This window comes from Oryctolagus cuniculus, chromosome 3 (genome assembly GCF_964237555.1).
Source record: "Oryctolagus cuniculus chromosome 3, mOryCun1.1, whole genome shotgun sequence".
Taxonomy (NCBI): Eukaryota; Metazoa; Chordata; class Mammalia; order Lagomorpha; family Leporidae; genus Oryctolagus; species Oryctolagus cuniculus.
In genome coordinates, this window is record NC_091434.1 from 49,226,503 (window position 1) to 49,244,527 (window position 18,025).

Consider the following 18,025-nt stretch of genomic DNA (forward strand, 5'->3'; position numbering starts at 1 on the left):
AAAATTTAATCAAAATAGAACACTATGATTTAAGATTGAAAAACCAATTGTCAGGTATATGGAATGGGATGGAAACAAACCAGCAGGATACAAATTTGACATTTGTGAATCAAATATTTGTTGCTGGATAAATTACCTTAAATTTCATATTTTCTTGGAAAGCAACACTAAAATGCGTTTTAGAAAGAGAGGAAGATGAAGTTGATGAAGTAGATGAAGTTGTATTATGATTTATAACTGAAATCCATGTAAAAAAAGATTGCCTTTCATGCAAAAAGAAACAGTGAGAAGAGAAATGGTCAAATATCTCATAAAAAATGAAAAAAAATCTCTGTACAATAAGAGCCTGGAGGAAAAAAATCATGCATTTCACAGTATTATCATTAAGATGCACAGCATCAATTTATCAGAAACATCCTGCTGACTGAACAGAGTGCACTTGCAACGTGAAGCTATTGAGGAGAATGAATATATGTGCTTCATCAAATAGGCAGTGCAAGGGGGATTGGTTTTCCTTGACAAGACTTCAAATCACACTATCAACGAAAAAGGACATCTAAGGGGATCAAGAGCATGGATTTTAGCTGTGAAAAGGCAGAATATCACTGTGATCTCATGTCTAGCTGATAATTGCAGCAATTGACACCATATTTAGCTTTAAACTGCAAAATGATGTCCAAGAATATGAACTTCAAAGGTGTTATTGGGAGTGAAGCACAACAGTAAATCTGAGCACAAATAGAAGAGAAATTTGAAGTCTTCTGAAAACAGACATCTGGAGAACTACCGTATATTTTAATTCTTTTTTAAAAAAGATTTATTTATTTATTTGAAAGTCAGAGTTCCAGAGAGAGAGAGAGAGAGAGAGGAGATCTTCTATCCGCTGGTTCACTCCCCAGATGGCCGCAATGGCTGGAGCTGCACCGATCTGAAGCCAGGAGCCAGGAGCTTCCTCCAGGTCTCCCACGTGGGTGCAGTGGAGATAGTCAGAGCCTTCCACTGCTTTCCCAGGCCATAGCAGAGAGCTGGATTGAAAGTGGAGCAGCCGGGTCTAGAACCGGCACCCATATGGGATGCCGGCACTGCAGGCCAGGGCGTTAACCTGGTGCGCCACAGCGCCGGCCCCCATATATTTTAATTCTTGATAATTTCGTGGACATCTGTCTGAATAGTTAAATAATAGTGTCATCTGAAAATATGGTGATGTAGCTGTTAATCATGAATTTATGACCGGACCGCTCTTTCAGTCAACAAACCACGTAGGGACCATTTAGAGAAGGAATGTGCGTCCTGCTTCTTGTCTGAAAGCCTTTTCCTGAGAACTTCTGGGAAGATCAGAATACACTGGAGGAGATTGCTGTGCATATTCTAAAGAAAGGATGCATCACTGACATCCTTGATGACCCAGAGGACAATTTAAGTGTAAGAGATATTCAAGAGGCCGGCATTGTGGCATAGCAGGTGACGCCACCACCTGCAGTGCCAGCATCCCATATGGGCGCTGGTTCGAGACCTGGCTGCTCCACTTCCTATCCAGCTCTCTGCTATGGCCTAGGAAAGCAGCAGAAGATGGCCCAAGTCCTTGGGCCTCTGTACCCGCATGGGAGACCCGGAAGAAGCTCCTGGCTCCTGGCTCCTGGCTTCGAATTGGCGCAGCTTGGCCATTGCGGCCAACTGGGGAGTGAACCATCGGATGGAAGATTTCTCTCTCTCTCTCTCTCTCTCTCTCCCTGCCTGTCCTCTCCCTGTGTAACTCTGACTTTCAAATAAATAAATTTAACAAAAAAAGAAAGTAGGAAGGAGCAAAGGAAGGAAGATGGAGGGAGAAAAAGGGAGTGGAGGGATCAAGGGAAATATCAATATATTCTTAGAACTGTATCTATGAACTACTTTGAATCTGTTCTCTGTATTAATATCACATTAACATGAGAATTGTGTTGTAGTAATTATTGTACATTTGCTGTGACCCTGAGAATTGAATGTATTAATAAATTCCCTTAAAATAAGAAAAGCATTGTGTCATACTTTATGTATTTGCTTCGAAGCAAAAAGCATTAATAAAGATCAGTTCACGATCTTCTGTAAATAAAGAGAATTGAAAATGAATCTTGATATGAATGGAAGGGGAGAGGGAGTGGGAAAGGGGAGGGTTGCGGGTGGGAGGGAAGTTACTGGGGGGGGGGGGGAAGTCATTGTAATCCATAAGCTGTACTTTGGAAATTTATATTCATTAAATAAAAGTTAAAAAAAAAAAATCAGTTCATAGTAATGAAAGATTTTACTCGTTAGTAATATGACACCTGTACAACTAGTCTGAATATGTATGACAAAAACCTCAGGTGAAAAATTCACCAAGTGGATTTTAACATACCTCTTTCAATTGCTGATAAAAATGACAAGGCAAGAAAAACCAGCAAGGATATAGAAAGTTGAACAAAACACTTAACAACCTTCGTTTAATGAAACTGTATAAAACATTTGCCACCAACAACTGCTGAATCCACATTCTTTACAAACTCATGTGAAGCATTTACAAAATATCCATAATGTGGGCCACAAAGCAGCTCTCAATAAATTTAAAGTAGTCGAAGTCTTTCAAAGCATGTTTTCTGATCAAAATTAACTTATGCAAGAAATCAACTTTTAAAAGATAACTAGAAAGTCCTTATGTTAAAAATTAACCAATATATGTATATAATTCTTCATAGTGAAATCCTGATGGAAATTAGATGATTGAAAAGGAGAGAAATTCTATCAATATTTCCAGAAGAAATCTACAGATAAAATTTCAGAATTACTAAGAGATATTACAAAGATATTATTAGATTCAATAAGAGTTTAGCAAGGTTGCAGGACTCAAAATCAATATACAGGAGCCAGCATTGTGGCATAGCAGGAAAAGCCTCCTGCGATGCCAGCATCCCATATCAGTGCCAGTTTGAGACCCAGCTGCTCCACTTCCAGTCTAGCTCCCTGCTAATAATGTGCCTGGGAAAGCAGCGGAAGATGGCCCGAGTGCTTGGGACCCTGCACCCATGTCAGAGAACTGGATGAAGTTCCTGGCTCCTGGCTTTGGCCTGGCCCAGTTCTGGCCATTGTGGCCATTTGGGGTATGAAGTAGCTGATGGGAGATCTCTCTCTTTCTCTCTCTCTGTCTCTCTGTCTCTCTCTGTCTCTGTCTCTTCCTCTCTTTATGTGACTCTGAATATCAAATAAATAAATAAATCTTAAAAAAATCAATATACGGCCGGCGCCATGGCTCACTAGGCTAATCCTCCGCCTTGCGGCGCCGGCACACCGGGTTCTAGTCCTGGTCGGGGTGCCGGATTCTGTCCCAGTTGCCCCTCTTCCAGGCCAGCTCTCTGCTGTGGCCCGGGAGTGCAGTGGAGGATGGCCCAAGTGCTTGGGTCCTGCACTCCATGGGAGACCAGGATAAGTACCTGGCTCCTGCCATCGGATCAGCACAGTGCACCGGCCGCAGCGCACTGGCCGTGGCGGCCATTGGAGGGTGAACCAACGGCAAAAGGAAGACCTTTCTCTCTGTCTCTCTCTCTCACTGTCCACTCTGTCTGTCAAAAAAAAGAAAAATCAATATACAAAAGTCAATTATATTCCATATATCAACAAAAAATAGGAAAAAATCATTCCAGTATCAAAAATAATACCAACTATATAGAAATAAACCTAACACAAGGTGTTTGAGATCTTTGTGTGGATATTTGTTTAGAAAAACATTAAAGAAAACCCAAATAAATAGGTTAGAGTATGATGATAAAGATGCTAGGCCTCTGTAAATTTATCTAAAGATTTAATGCCATTCAAATTCTCAACATGAGTTTGTGTGTGATCTGACAAGTTGATTATATACTTTATACGGGAAATGCAAAGGAAACCTCTTCTACTTCATATCACGATTATTATAAAGCTCTGGGAATGAAGAGAATCTGTTGAGGAAGGAGAGAGAGAACCCTAAGAAGGAATGGAGTGCAGAACAAGCCCATTCATGCAGGGACCTTCGGTCTGTGACAGAGCTGGCCAGCAGAGCGGCAGTGGAACAATGGGGTGCTCAAATATTATTGCGACTGTGTATCCATAAGGAAAAAAGTGAAAGGAACCTCTCATCCCAAGAGCTGAAAGTAAATTATCATTAACTACAAAACTGCAGACACTTAAAAAGACAGTATGGGGCAGGCGTTTTATGCAGCAGTTAAGATACTGCTTGTGATGCCTGTTTCCCGTATCAAGCTGCGTCCTGGCTCTGCTGTCCATTCCAGCTTCCTTTGAGTGAGCACCGAGGAGGCAGTAGGTGATGGCTCAAGCGTTTGGGTCCCTGCCACCTACTTGAGAGACTCAGAGTGCTTAGTTCCTGGCTTTGGCCTGGTCTAGGCCTAGCTGTCGCAGGCATTTGGGGAGTGAACCAGTGGATGGAAGATCTGTCTCTATCTCCATCTCTCTCTTTTTTTAACTTTTATTTAACAAATATAAATTTCCAAAAACAGTTTATGGATTACAATGGCTTTTCCCCCCCATAACTTCCCTCCTGCCCACAACCCTCCCAACTCCTGTTCCCTCTCCCATTCCATTCACATCAAGATTCATTTTCAATTCTCTTTATATACAGAAGATCAATTTAGTATGTATTAAGCAAAGATTTCATCAGTTTGCACCCACACAGAACATAAAGTGTAAAATACTGTTTCAGTACTAGTTATAGCATTAATTCACATTGAACAACACATTAAGGACAGAGATCCTACATGAGGAGTAAGTGCACAGTGACTCCTGTTGTTGTAGTTGTTAAATTGACACTCTTGTTTATGGCCTCAGTAATCTCCCTAGGCTTTTGTCATGAGTTTCCAAGGCTATGGAAGCCTTTTGAGTTCGCCGACTTCGATCTTATTTAGACAAGGTCATAGTCAAAGTGGAAGTTCTCTCCTCCCTTCAGAGAAAGGTACCTCCTTCTTTGATGGCCCCATTCTTTCTACTGGGATCTCACTCACAGAGATCTTTCATTTAGGTTTTTTTTTTTTTTTTTTTTTTCAGAGTGTCTTGGCTTTCCATGCCTAAAACACTCTCATGGGCTCTTCAGCCAGATCCAAATGCCTTAAGGGCTGATTCTGAGGCCAGAGTGCTGTTTAGGACATCTGCCATTCTATGAGTCTGCTGTGTATCCCGCTTCCCATGTTGGATCGTTCTCTCCCTTTTTTATTCTATCAGTTAGTATTAGCAGACACTAGTCTTGTTTATGTGTGTATCTCCATCTCTAATCTATCATCTCTATCTATAGCTAAATCTCTCTCCCTGTCTTTCAAACAAAATGAAAAAATTTTTAAAATATTTTTAAAAGACAAATAGGAAGAAATCTCCATGACTGCAGCTTAGATTTGTTAACTAAGTGATGGAGAGCACTAAGCAGAAAGGAAAAGATTCGGAAGTCTGACTTCATTAAAATTATAAAATTATTTATGGACACTAGGAGACAGTGAAAGGACAGGAAAGAGTAGAAGATATTGCAGCACACATGAACAGGAGAGACTGATACACCATAGGAAATGGGCAGTTTCTCTCTCCTTGGCTTTCTCTCTCTTCCTTCCACCAAAATGCACTTACTAGGTTGTTTTGTCATCATCATTTTGGGGATTCTATACTTGGTATCTACTGATATGTCTTTGATACTTAGGAAAATAAAAGTGCTAACCTGGTATTGAATCTATAGTGATCAGTTTTCCATAAGATGTTTTCGTTTCAAATATTTACTGAGGTACTAAGTTAGGAGAAACACAAAAAAATGCAAAGATATCCTGAATGAAAACAGTGTTGATTCTTGACTCTTAAAAATGAGAAAAAATGAGCCAGCGCTGCGGCTCAATAGGCTAATCCCCCACCTGTGGCGCTGGCACACCAGGTTCTAGTCCGGTCGGGGCAACAGATTCTGTCCTGGTTGCTCCTCTTCCAGTCCAGCTCTCTGCTGTGGCCTGGGAGTGCAGTGGAGGATGGCCCAAGTGCTTGGGCCCTGCACCCGCATGGGAGACAAGGAAAAGCACCTGGCTCCTGCTTCAGATCAGCACAGTGCGCTGGCCGTGGCGGCCATTGAGGGGGGAACCAGCAGAAAAAGGAAGATCTTTCTCTCTCTCTCTCTCACTGTCCACTCTGCCTGTCAAAAAAAAAAAAAAAGAGAGAGAGAGAGAGAAAAAAATGAATCTTGTAACCTCACAAAATAGGGGAGAAAGTGAATCTGAAAAGAAGTTCAAGAAAGGGAAATGAAAAAGTGTTCTACAGAATTGAGAAATATTGAAAGATAATATCTGAATGATCAAGGAAATATCCCATAATAGTCAGAAAAATAAAAACAAATATCGGTAATTATTGGAGTCTTAGAAGGAATCCAGCTCTTAAATGGGGAGAGTTGTCAAGTTTACATTAATAATAGAGCTTCCAAATCCACCCTAGAAGAATCTCTTTGTTTTAACAATGGAATAGTTTTAATAAATGCAAGGCAAAATGAGAAAACAAAATTTTTCTTGCAGAAGTGAATGTAAATTATCTGAAAAAAAAAATCACTAGTTGGGAAAATTAACAGGAATTCTAATGAGAGAGAATCTGAAACTGTCCATGTGCAGAAATCAGAAATTTGGTATCTACTTATTAAATATGATCATTTTTATGTCTTTACCTTCTGAGTTTTGGTCAATTCATTATTTTTTTCTTTTTTGAGATTTCCAATTTAATGGGAGGAAGGGGTTTTAGAAGACTTTGGAATCTGAAAGAGAGTCAAATCCACATAGTTGGTGCTTCTTCTAAGTTTTACAAATGGAAGTGTTAACTAAAGTTGCTTCATCTAATAAAATTGTGGCAGTAGACAAAGCCATAAAAGTGTTTACCAGCAATAAGCTCATTTTTCAGTTACCAGTCTGTGAATCTACTTTGGATTAATTGTTGATTTTCATTTTGTGGATTATTATTTTTTTCTACTACTCTCCTTCAGTGAGGAGAGTAGAGGGAGACTAAATAACTCCATTTGTCTGCTGCTTTCTGTAAATCCTGCCTTTGGAAAAGTCTACTAATAGAGTTAAATCAATGGTGATGTTCAAATTAATCCTGTAAGTTAAGGTTAGAAAACTCAGACACTTACAGAGGTCTTGCAGGTAAGATGAATGCGTGCTTGGCACTGAGAGTGGGTGTTACATGACCCTCCTAAGGGATTCCAGAATATTAATTTACACAGTATACCTGTTGGCTGGATTAGGCCCGCAGGCCATCACTTTACCCTATCTGCACCATTCGCCTTGGTACAAAAATATGTATATGCTTTGATGTCATGAAACGCTGTTGCTGGAATGTGAAGTATAGTTTCACCTGAGTGTACTAATGTAATCAATATTAACAATACCAAATATGGGCCAAAGAAAAACTTTAAAATCATGAAGTACAAAACTAAAAAAAAAAAGCTGGAACCACCCTGGTCCATGACAATTTATGGAGGAGCAACTCTTTTATCGAAAACCTGACATAAGTCTAAAGTAAATTGCCCCCTTTGAGTGTATGTTCAAGTTATTGCCTAAAAAGCTGCCCAAAAGCAATTTTTAGCTGTTAAAAGTGACTTTTGAAGATAAAAAGAACAATATGAATTCTTTGGGAGGTCTGTGTTCACAGCATGAGTTTCTGTAGCTTTATAATAGAATAGATTATTAGCACAAATCTCAAATAATTTTCATGTTTTGAGGAGGATTATTGTTGATTTCCAAGCACTGATGTTTCTTTATGATGCATATAGTTAAACTTTTATGTTGTTTTTACTCACTTTTTTTCCCAGGGAAAATTTCATGGCAATCCAATGCATGTAGCTGTAGTTATTTCAAATTGTCTAAGGGAAGAAAGGAGAATATTGGCTGCAGCCAACATGCCGGTCCAGGTAATATTTTCTGAATTCATGATTTTGTTATTACTTTGAGCTCAAATTTTTCTGAAACAGTAATTATTTTCTTCTGACTCAGTTTCTTTTGCCAACTTTGGTGTAACCACCACCCTTTCAGTCCCTTGCAGTCAAGGTCGACTTGACAAATATATATATACACATCTATATGCATGTAAAAGCAATAAAAATCTTATACGTATGAAGGAGCCTCGAAAGCTTCACAGAAAATGGAATTACAAGATAATGTAATCTGTCTATGAACTTTCTGAGGCTTCTTCATATGTGGTATTTATATAACTTTCTCTGATCCTTAACACTATTTGCACCATTAAATAGTTTTCTATAGCATTATTTTTATTTATTTTTTTGATAATGAATTCTTTTTTTGAAAACTTTTATTTAATAAATATAAATTGTGAAAGTACAACTTTTGGATTATAGCGCTTTTTCCTCCCATAACCATCCTCCCACCCACAAACCATCCCATCTACTCTCTCTCCCATCCCATTCTTCATAAAGATTCATTTTTAATTATCTTTATTATACAGAAGATCAACTTAGTATATAGTAAGTAAAGAAGTAAAGATTTCAACGGATTGCACCCACACAGACACACAAAGAATAAAGTACTGTTTGAATACTAGTTATAGCATTAATTCACATAGTACAACACATTAAGGACAGAGCTCCTACATGGGGAGTAAGTGCACAGTGAGTCCTGTTGTTGATTTAACAATTGACACTCTTATTTATGATGTCAGTAATCACTCGAGGTTCTTGTCATGAGCTGCCAAGGCTATGGATGCCTCTTGAGTTCACAGACTCTGACCTTATTTATTATTGCATTACTTGTAATGATTGTGAAGTATGTTGTATCACATCGACTCAAACTTCAGTTTGAAGTGTGCACTATGTAGATTGTGTTCATCATAAGCCTACTTTATCAACATCAGTGAAACTTCAAGCCCTTTTTTTTTTTTTTAAACAGGGACCTCTGGAGAAATCTTTACAAAGTTCTTCAGTTTCAGAAAGACAGAGAAATGTGGAGCACAAAGTGGCTGCCATTAAAAACAGTGTGCAGGTGAGTGATGCTCTGAACATACCAGATAACCAGCCAGCTACCTCCCCGTAAGGTTAGCTTTTCTCCTGTGGGCCCAAAAGTAATGTTTGCAGAAATCACAGGGAAGTTTGCTAATAATCTGTCACACACTATTCTGTATAGAGAAGCTTTCTTTGGCAGTTTTGTACTCCAATTTGAACTTCTTTGCCATAAGACTTTTTTTTCTTGAGTGTGCCTTTATTATTATAAAGTTGTTCATTACATTCCTTTACTGTCTTTTGAATATCCATAGAATCTGTAGTGATGTCACACTTCTCATTTGACTTAGGTTAATTTTTTGTTGCTGTTCCTAATCAGCCTGGCTAGAGATTTATTGATTTTATGGATCTAGAGAAGATTTCTTAAACAAAACTAGCTTTCCATCATGTTATAAGGTCGAATGATAATTTTCCTTCCCAAAGCATACATAACATTCATTTCTTTGTTCTTTATATAAAATAATAGCAATTCCATAGAATTAAATAAACTGTGAAAGCTAATAGTGGACCAATGGTCTAAATAATAATATTTCTAAGTGTTTACCTTCAGCTTCTGATTTAGCAGTCCGCTATTTGTTAATAAGATAAACATCTTTCATCCACTATGTTTATATAGGAAAGAAAGAATCGGGCTCTCAGATGAACCTAAAGAAAACACTTTGGCTCATTGTAATGTTAAAAACAAGGGCTGTACTGACTATAAGTGTATAATGGTGGAAGACATTATTTTATTACAGTAAGAATATTTAAGCACGTTAATCAGTTACACAGATGGGTTTCTGCACCCCACTCAACTTCCCTTTTAATTCCTAAGAAGTGTGGTGCAGCAGACACAAACCTTTTGGCGCGCCAACCAGATCCCCTCAGCAGGCCTGCACATCCCCAGCTGCTGCTAGTGACTTCTCTGGAGCATGCCTCTGCAGGAAGTCCCGGCTGTCTCCAGGAAACAGCGGAGTGACCTAGGACGGAAGAAAAGGCTTTTTCAAGTGGGGCTTAACTCTGATGCATACCATGCTCCTGAGTTTCTTAGGGCATCAAATCATAGTTAGACCCCAGCAAAGACCACGTGCTTGCTTAGCTACTTCCTCTTTCTTATCCCTCTGTATCCTTCCTCCGGAGAGCCCTTCCTCAGTAATTCCCGTGTGCCAGATCCCTATGCCAGGCCCTGACTCCAGCAAGCCTAGCCACGCCTAGGAAAGCAGTGCTTTTTGATCAACTTCTTTCCCCCTCTTATGCCATAGCCTCAATCCCTCTGTGGAACATTTTGGAATGTGGCATTCTCTCAGACCGTCAAGAGAGCTTTTGACAGTTATTTCTGAGTGTTTCCACATTTTGCAGTTACTGACAACAATATGTGAAATGTTTTCAATTGCTTACTCTAGCATTGACTTTGAGTTAAGACATTGCTTTTATACACTTTTCTTTTTCTAGTTTCTAATTTCAAGATCAAAAGATGGAACCCTATTATATCTCTGCTTTAAAACGGTCATATTTTCTCAGTCATGAATTTTAGTAACCCTTGGCCTTTCATAGGTCTCTGTCTTCAGAAATTATCATTAAAGTTAAATGCAGGTGGTATTGGGGTATAGTGAAAAGAGAGAATAAACACTCTGAAGCTAAACTAGACTACATTTGAATTCTCTTCTGAGTGTCTATTACTGTATGACTTTGAGATTCAATTTTCTTGTGTGAAAAATGTAAATAATTTACAATTTGCATATTGCTGAAATGATAATATATATATAGGGTTTAGGACCCCATTTGCTCCAAATTTTCACAATTATTATGGATGGGAAGACACTACACTTTGTAGTTAGTACTTTGTTTCTTTTCTAAGGTCCATAAATATTGAGAAATCATTTCAGAGAATGAGATAACAAACTGAGAGGAGCACAGTAATCATAGCTAGTGTTTAAGAGACATGTGCTGGCACCAGGCATCCTTTAGGCAATTTTGACTCATGTGATCTTGGAAGAGCTCTGTGAGGTAGATACTGTCACTCTCTTTCCTCCCTCCCCACCTTCTGTCCCATCACATCCTATTGATGGAGAAGCTGAAATGCAAAGATATGTGCTCAGGTTCATACACTAGTAAGTCACCAAGTTGGGACTGATTTAGAGCCTCTTACCCAAAAGTTGATATTTTTAATAAGCAATATTTTAGCTGATGGAGATTGAGGAGAAAGGGCTGTTGGGAGTAGATTTATGTTTCCTAAGAGAAGACTTCTTGGAGTTAGCGAGCAGTAGAAAATTTGACTTCCTAAGAAGAAAGGGAAGTGGTGGCAAGTCTAGGAAGCAGTAGATCTATCTTGGTTAAGGGTGAGGGGGCCAGGCTCGCCCACCGAAGTCCTCACGGAGAAGGTGTGATACTTCGGGCACGTTACTTCCCATCCTCACATCTAAGCTTCTTCATCTGTATTGAGAATGACCTGCTTTTTGGGTGTTGTGGTGTCCAAGTGAGATAATATGTGAAAAACCTTTAGCTCAGATATCTTAACTCTTGGTTCTGGCCAGGGACACATACCTAGGCTTGGAGACAAGTAAACAGACAGAAATAAACAGAAGACGTAGAGGGAGCATCAGCATATTTTAGTAAGTAGAAAGAAAAAAAACATGTAGGCTGAATTGTCATAAACTGCAGCTTATTTGAATAGAGAATCAATCAGTGATAATTAGTATATTAATATAGAATTATCCAAGAGTTCTAAAAGTGCAAAGTACCCTTCTTCTCCAGTAAACGCAAAACCAGGGTAGCATTGTTGGTAACTACTGAAGAAATGAGGGAGAAGATGCTAAGAGATCTCCAAACAAGCAGAAAGAAACAAAATATAGAAGAAAAAAAAAGTGGAACAGCAAGTTCAGCCTAGTTCTTCCAGCATCATTCCACTTTCGTACAAATTAGTTATTCAGAAACAGAGATTCGTTAGTGTCTGAGTGCACCCAATGGCGGTATTCTAAAATACTTATGGTGCTGTTTCCTTGGCAAGCTTCACTGTAGCAGCAGAGTGACTGTGTTTTCTTTGTTCAAAGATGACAGAACAAGACACCAAATACTTAGAAGATCTGCAAGATGAATTTGACTACAGATACAAAACGATTCAGACAATGGGTAAGTTTTTTGTCTATAAAGCTACATGGGGACATAAAGACAGCATGGCTAGGATTTCTTCTTTACTGACAAAGTTGAGAAGTACATTTATCTACTACCCTTAGTAAGCATTTTTTTTTAATTGGAGAGAAGTTGTAGGTAAGGAGTTTTTTGGTTTTTGTTTTTTGTTTTTGTTTTTGTTTTTTTTTGCTTTTTCTCTTCTCTCCCCACGTAAATATATACGTATACATTTTTTGAACCAACCGATTCAAAGTGGATTACAAATTGCATGAGAAACTACCCCTACTTTAACATACATCTCAAAAAATAAAGGAGCAGGTGTTTGGTGTGGTAGTTATGCCTTTTGGGGCACCCACATCTCATATCAGGGGGCCTAGATTTGAGTCCCACCTGTTTCTGATCCAGCTTTCTGCTAAGGCATACCCTGGGATGCGTATTTGGGTTCTTGCCACCCACATGGGCAACTCAAATTGAGTTTCTGGCTCCTGGCTTCTACCTGGCCCTACCCTGCCTGTGGTAGGTATTTCCAGAGTGAATCCATGGGTGGAAGATCACTGTCTGGCTTTTTCTGTGTCTGTCTCTTTCTGCTTTTCAAATAAAAAATTTTGAAAAGGAACATTTTCTTGTAGACTCAGAATATCACTGTCACAACTAACAGAAGTAGTAGTAATTGCCTAATATGATCAAGGAGTTACTAAAAGCATCCCTGAGTTTTTAAAAAATATATAATTTTCTGAAAATTATAAAATAGAAATATGCTTGATAGAAGAAAATTTGGAAAACAGGCCTCAAATTAATGACATGTAACTTCACTATCTACAAAAAAACACTGTGGAAAAGCGTTTCCTTCTGGCCATTTCTCCACATGTTCACATTCATACATAGCTGTTTAGTTATTTTCAAAAAATGAGATCATCTTGTATATAGTTTTTTTTAAATTATTTGACAGATAGATTTAGACAGTAAGAGACAGAGAGAAAGGTATTCCTTCTGTTGGTTCACCCCCCAAATGGCCACTACAGCCGGAGCTATGCCAATCTGAAGCCAGGAGCCAGGAGCTTCCTCCCAGTCTCCCATGTGGGTGCAGGGGCCCAAGGACTTGGGCCATCTTCTACTGCTTTCCCAGGCTATAGCAGAGAGCTGGACTGGAAGAGGAGCAACTGGGACTAGAATCCGGCACCCATATGGGATGCCGGCACTGCAGGCGGAGGATTAACCAAGTGACCACGGCGCCAGCCCTTGTGTATAGTTTTGAATGCTGCATTTCAAAGTTCTATTTTAAACATTTTTCCATATTCAAATCTTCACAAGTATAATTGTATAAATATCAATTTAAGGACATTGCAACTTATTTATCTCTCTGTGGTTAAACACTGCAGGGTTTTGTGTTTGTTTGTTTGCTTTTTACAAGACCCAGGATTTATAATAATGGATTGATAACTTAAAGCATGTTGTGATTAGTGGGACAATTGGCACAATTCAAATTAGGTCTAGATTATTGGATAAGATTAAGCTGCTCTTAACTTACTGGATTTGTGTAATTATGGCATGCTGATTTAAGGAAATAGCGGAAGCAGGGTGAAGGATGTATGGAATTCTTCCTGGCCAAATGAACAGACAGGAACTTAATGTGGAGGTCTAAGTCTAGGGCTCTGTTTAGTTCCTTAGTGCCTCGGACCCTCCTCCTGCCTAGGGCTGGTTTAGGATGGCTGAGGCTGACTTGACTCTCGGGAATAGAGAACTTGGATGGAGTGAGCTCTAAGTCTGATCTTTCCTTTGCAGATCAGGGTGACAAGAACAGTGCCCTGATGAATCAGGAAGTTTTGACACTGCAAGAAATGCTTAACAGCCTTGACTTCAAGAGAAAGGTTAGTAAAGAATTTTAATTTGACCTTTTGCCTATTTTTCTGCTTTTTCTTAAATGCAGTTCTACCAAAAAGGATCAAACTCTCAGATTTTATCAATTTTGCCTATTTTTCTCCTTTTCCTAAATCAAGCTCTCAGATTTTTATTAATTCCATGTACACTGAATGAATAAATAGCAGTGTTTCTTTTTTTTTACTTTTATTTAATAAATATAAATTTCCAAAGTACAGTTTATGGATTATAATGGCTTCCCCCCCATAACTTCCCTCCCACTCGCACCCCTCCCATCTCCCGCTCCCTCTCCCATTCCATTCACATCAAGATTCATTTTCAATTCTCTTTATATACAGAAGATCAATTTAGTATATATTAAGTAAAGATTTCATCAGTTTGCACCCACACAGAACATAAAGTGTAAAATACTGTTTCAATACTAGTTATAGCATTGATTCACATTGGACAACACATTAAGGATGGAGATCCCACATGAGGAGTAAGTGCACAGTGACTCCTGTTGTTGACTTAACAATTTGACACTCTTGTTTATGGCGTCAGTAATCTCCCTGGGCTCTTGTCATGAGTTGCCAAGGCTATGGAAGCCTTTTGAGTTCGCTGACTTCGATCTTATTTAGACAAGGTCATAGTCAGAGTGGACGTTCTGTCCTCCCTTCAGAGAAAGGTACCTCCTTCTTTGATGGCCCCATTCTTTCTACTGGGATCTCACTTGCAGAGATCTTTCATTTAGGCTTGTGGTTTTTTTTTTTTTTTTTTTTTTTTTTTTTTTTTTTTTGCCAGAGTGTCTTGACTTTCCATGCCTAAAATATTCTCATGGGCTCTTCAGCCAGATCCAAATGCCTTAAGGACTGATTCTGAGGCCAAAGTGCTATTTAGGACATCTGCCATTCTATGAGTCTGCTGTGTATCCCACTTCCCGTGTTGGATCGTTCTCTCCCTTTTTTATTCTATCAGTTAGTATTAGCAGACACTAGTCTTGTTTGTGTGATCCCTTGGACTCTTAGACCTATCAATGTGATCAAGTGTGAACTGAAATTGATCACTTGGACTAGTGAGATGGCATTGGTACATGCAACCTTGCTGGGGTTGAATTGTAATCCCCTGGCACATTTCTAACTCCACCATTTGGGGCAAGTCCGATTGAGCATGTCCCAAACTGTACATCTCCTCCCTCTCTTTAAATAGCAGTGTTTCTAAGAACAATCCCACACTCTTGGCTTCTCTTCCTAAGTTTACAGAGTGTGACCTCTCCAGAGTAGGACCTCTGTATCTTGCTGATGAGCCTCAAAATGAACATTTTACACAATTTTTATTTGTCGCTGTTTCAGACATGACTGTTTTAGTTGCCGTACTTAATGTGCTGCTATGGCACCCACGACACACACATATTTTGAATTCTGCTTGAGCTCCGTGGCAGTCCTCAGTCCCCTGACCTCACTTCTGAGCTACAGCTGCCAAACGAGCAACATCCCAAGGGACACTGGCCCAGCAGCCAGCTTCACTGTGGCTGGGGCCGCCGTGGGTGGAGAGCTGGCTCTTGGGACCGTGTTTAGGAGTGTCATCATTGGTTCTGCCGGGACTCCTTCTCTGCAGCAGCAGCTCTCCGACGTGTTTCTGGGCTCGCACTCCTGGAGGCCATGGGCTCTTTGCCTTCCCCTGGCCTTCCTCATCCTCTTTGCGCCCACAGTTCCTCCGGTGCCGCGTCTGCCCTTGCACGCTCCTTTTCCTATACCTTCCCAGGGGCCTTGGGGAAAGTGGTTGGCTCAGGGTTTAACACAAGGAAGACAAATAAATACTGTAATGTAAGAAAAAAATAATCAAAATTAAAATCTTACTTAATGACTACTAAAATTGGGAAAATATGTGGTCCCGTTTCTACTCTGAGAAATGACACAGCGTTAAGCAATTTCCTAGACTTCAGAGTAGTTCATTAGCATCTGGACATATTTAATCTCAACTCCTCCAAAGGAGAGGAAGAACATTTTTCTCACTCAATGGAACATTTTCAAAGAAGGGAAACATTTCTACTTCAATTTTCTACCTCTCCTTGAAAATAAATGCAACTGAAATTTGTCCAGTCATTGATAAATCAATAAGCTCATTCCTAAAAGTTCAGCTCCATTTTTTATGTAGGAATTTGTGTGAGCACAAGAAATGTGAAATTTATTTTCACCCTAATTATGAAGCTGTGCAGTTATTTATCCGATTTTAAGCATGCAACTAGTTAATCCAAGACAAAAATGTAAAATCTATGCTCTGCGCTTTATACGTGCCATCAGATTATACTTTCCAGTTAAAGTCTGAGGGAGAGAAGAAACCTTGGAAAGAATCCAGTCCATTCACCTGTTTGTATAGGTAAAAAGACTGGGTTCCAGCAAGGGCAGATGTTTTGTCCAAATTCATAGAGCTTGTGGCAAAGCTAGGTCAGAAATCCATACCTTCTAACTCCTGGACCCTAAGAAGTTATACCATGCCATCCAAAATCCAGACAAAGTCCTAAAAAGAAAGTAACAGGAAAAAACTGGTTTTTTTTTTTAAAGATTTATTTTATTTATTTGAAAAAGAAAGTTACAGAGAGAGGTAGAGACAGAGAGAGAGGTCTTCCATCTGCTGGTTCACTCCCCAGATGGCCACACCGATCCAAAGCCAGGAGCCAGGAGCTTCTTCCAGGTCTCCCACGCAGGTGCAGGGGCCCAACGACTTGGACCATCTTCTACTGCTATCCCAGGCCATAGCAGAGAGCTGGATCAGAAGAGGAGCAGCCAGGACTAGAACCAGCGCCCATATGGGATGCCGGCACTTCAGGCCAGGGTGTTAACCCGCTGCGCCATAGCACTGAACCCAAAAAATCAGTTTTTAGTCAGTACATTTTGAAATTAATATACAATCATTTATAAATGATACATTTATATACATCCTTTAAGAAGCAAACATAGGATTTTATGATTACAAGATTCAATGTTGCACAAGAGTTTATTTATATTAAAACACATGAGGTATCTTCAAAAAGTTCATGAGAAATTTATATTATGAAAATGCTACGCTTGGATTTTAAAACATATTAAATTTATCTTTTAATTCTATTTTTCCACATCCTTTTTGGCATCTCTGTGTTGTGGGACTATTTGTGATCATTCTTCTTTCTTCATGACATTATTTAATTGTAATAAATAATTTGTTTGAAAAGGCATCGCTGGGGCAAGCAGAAGCTAGTATGTGGTAAGATGGTCAAATTTTAACCACGCTTCTGTCTCCGTGGTCCAGTTGTTGTAAGTTGAGGTCTGAGAGAGTCTGCCTGGTTCTTCTGCGAGTCTCTTCAAGTGGTCGCCTGTGTTTTTAGGAAGCCCTCAGTAAGATGACACAAATCGTGAATGAAACAGACTTGCTGATGAACAGCATGCTCATCGAGGAGCTGCAGGACTGGAAGCGGAGGCAGCAGATCGCCTGCATCGGAGGGCCGCTCCACAATGGGCTCGACCAGCTTCAAAACTGGTAAGATGAACTGCCGAGTTTCTGGTGAAAACCACAGGAAGTACAGAAGCGAAGTGTCACTCCGCCAGAGAAGGCAGCCTTAGACCGGAATGTCAGTTACTCAGCTCACTGATGGCTAATAGCGGCCAGAAACTCTGCAGTGGAAAACAGACATAGGGGTATAAGTGTTCTTAATTTGTATTTTTCTAGGGTGGGAGGAAGGAAGCATCATTGGAATGCATAAGAATTGCTTACGTTTCATTACAATATACCAATTTTAAGACTCAAGAGCAGTTTTGAAATTAGTCAAATACTTTCATTAGGGACACAGTAAAGAATCTCTAGCTTCCAAAAGCTTTTAAATAGATATCTTAACTTTAAAAAAGCATGTCTCAAGGGTTCAGAGTTAAACATAAGTTTATATCTTCAACACAACAATTTTTTTTAAGAATGTTGGTCAAGGGATATACAATTTCAGTAAGACAGGAGTGAGTTCAAGAGATCTGTTGTGCAAGGTGATAACTGTAGTTAGTAATAACTTAATCATACTTG

The 18,025-nt window shown here is 39.4% G+C and overlaps 1 protein-coding gene across 8 annotated transcripts in view; it reads left to right on the top strand.

Moving 5' to 3' along the window:
• Window positions 1–18,025, top strand: part of STAT4 (signal transducer and activator of transcription 4) — a 151,713-nt gene that overhangs the window by 99,113 nt on the left and 34,575 nt on the right. For all 8 annotated transcript variants that reach the window (XM_051848344.2, XM_051848343.2, XM_008258842.4 and 5 more), the window contains 5 exons: window positions 7,814–7,912; window positions 8,904–8,996; window positions 12,043–12,121; window positions 13,904–13,989; window positions 17,343–17,494. In XM_051848344.2, coding sequence (XP_051704304.1) covers window positions 7,814–7,912; window positions 8,904–8,996; window positions 12,043–12,121; window positions 13,904–13,989; window positions 17,343–17,494 — 509 coding nt within the window. The remainder of the gene's footprint in view (window positions 1–7,813; window positions 7,913–8,903; window positions 8,997–12,042; window positions 12,122–13,903; window positions 13,990–17,342; window positions 17,495–18,025) is intronic.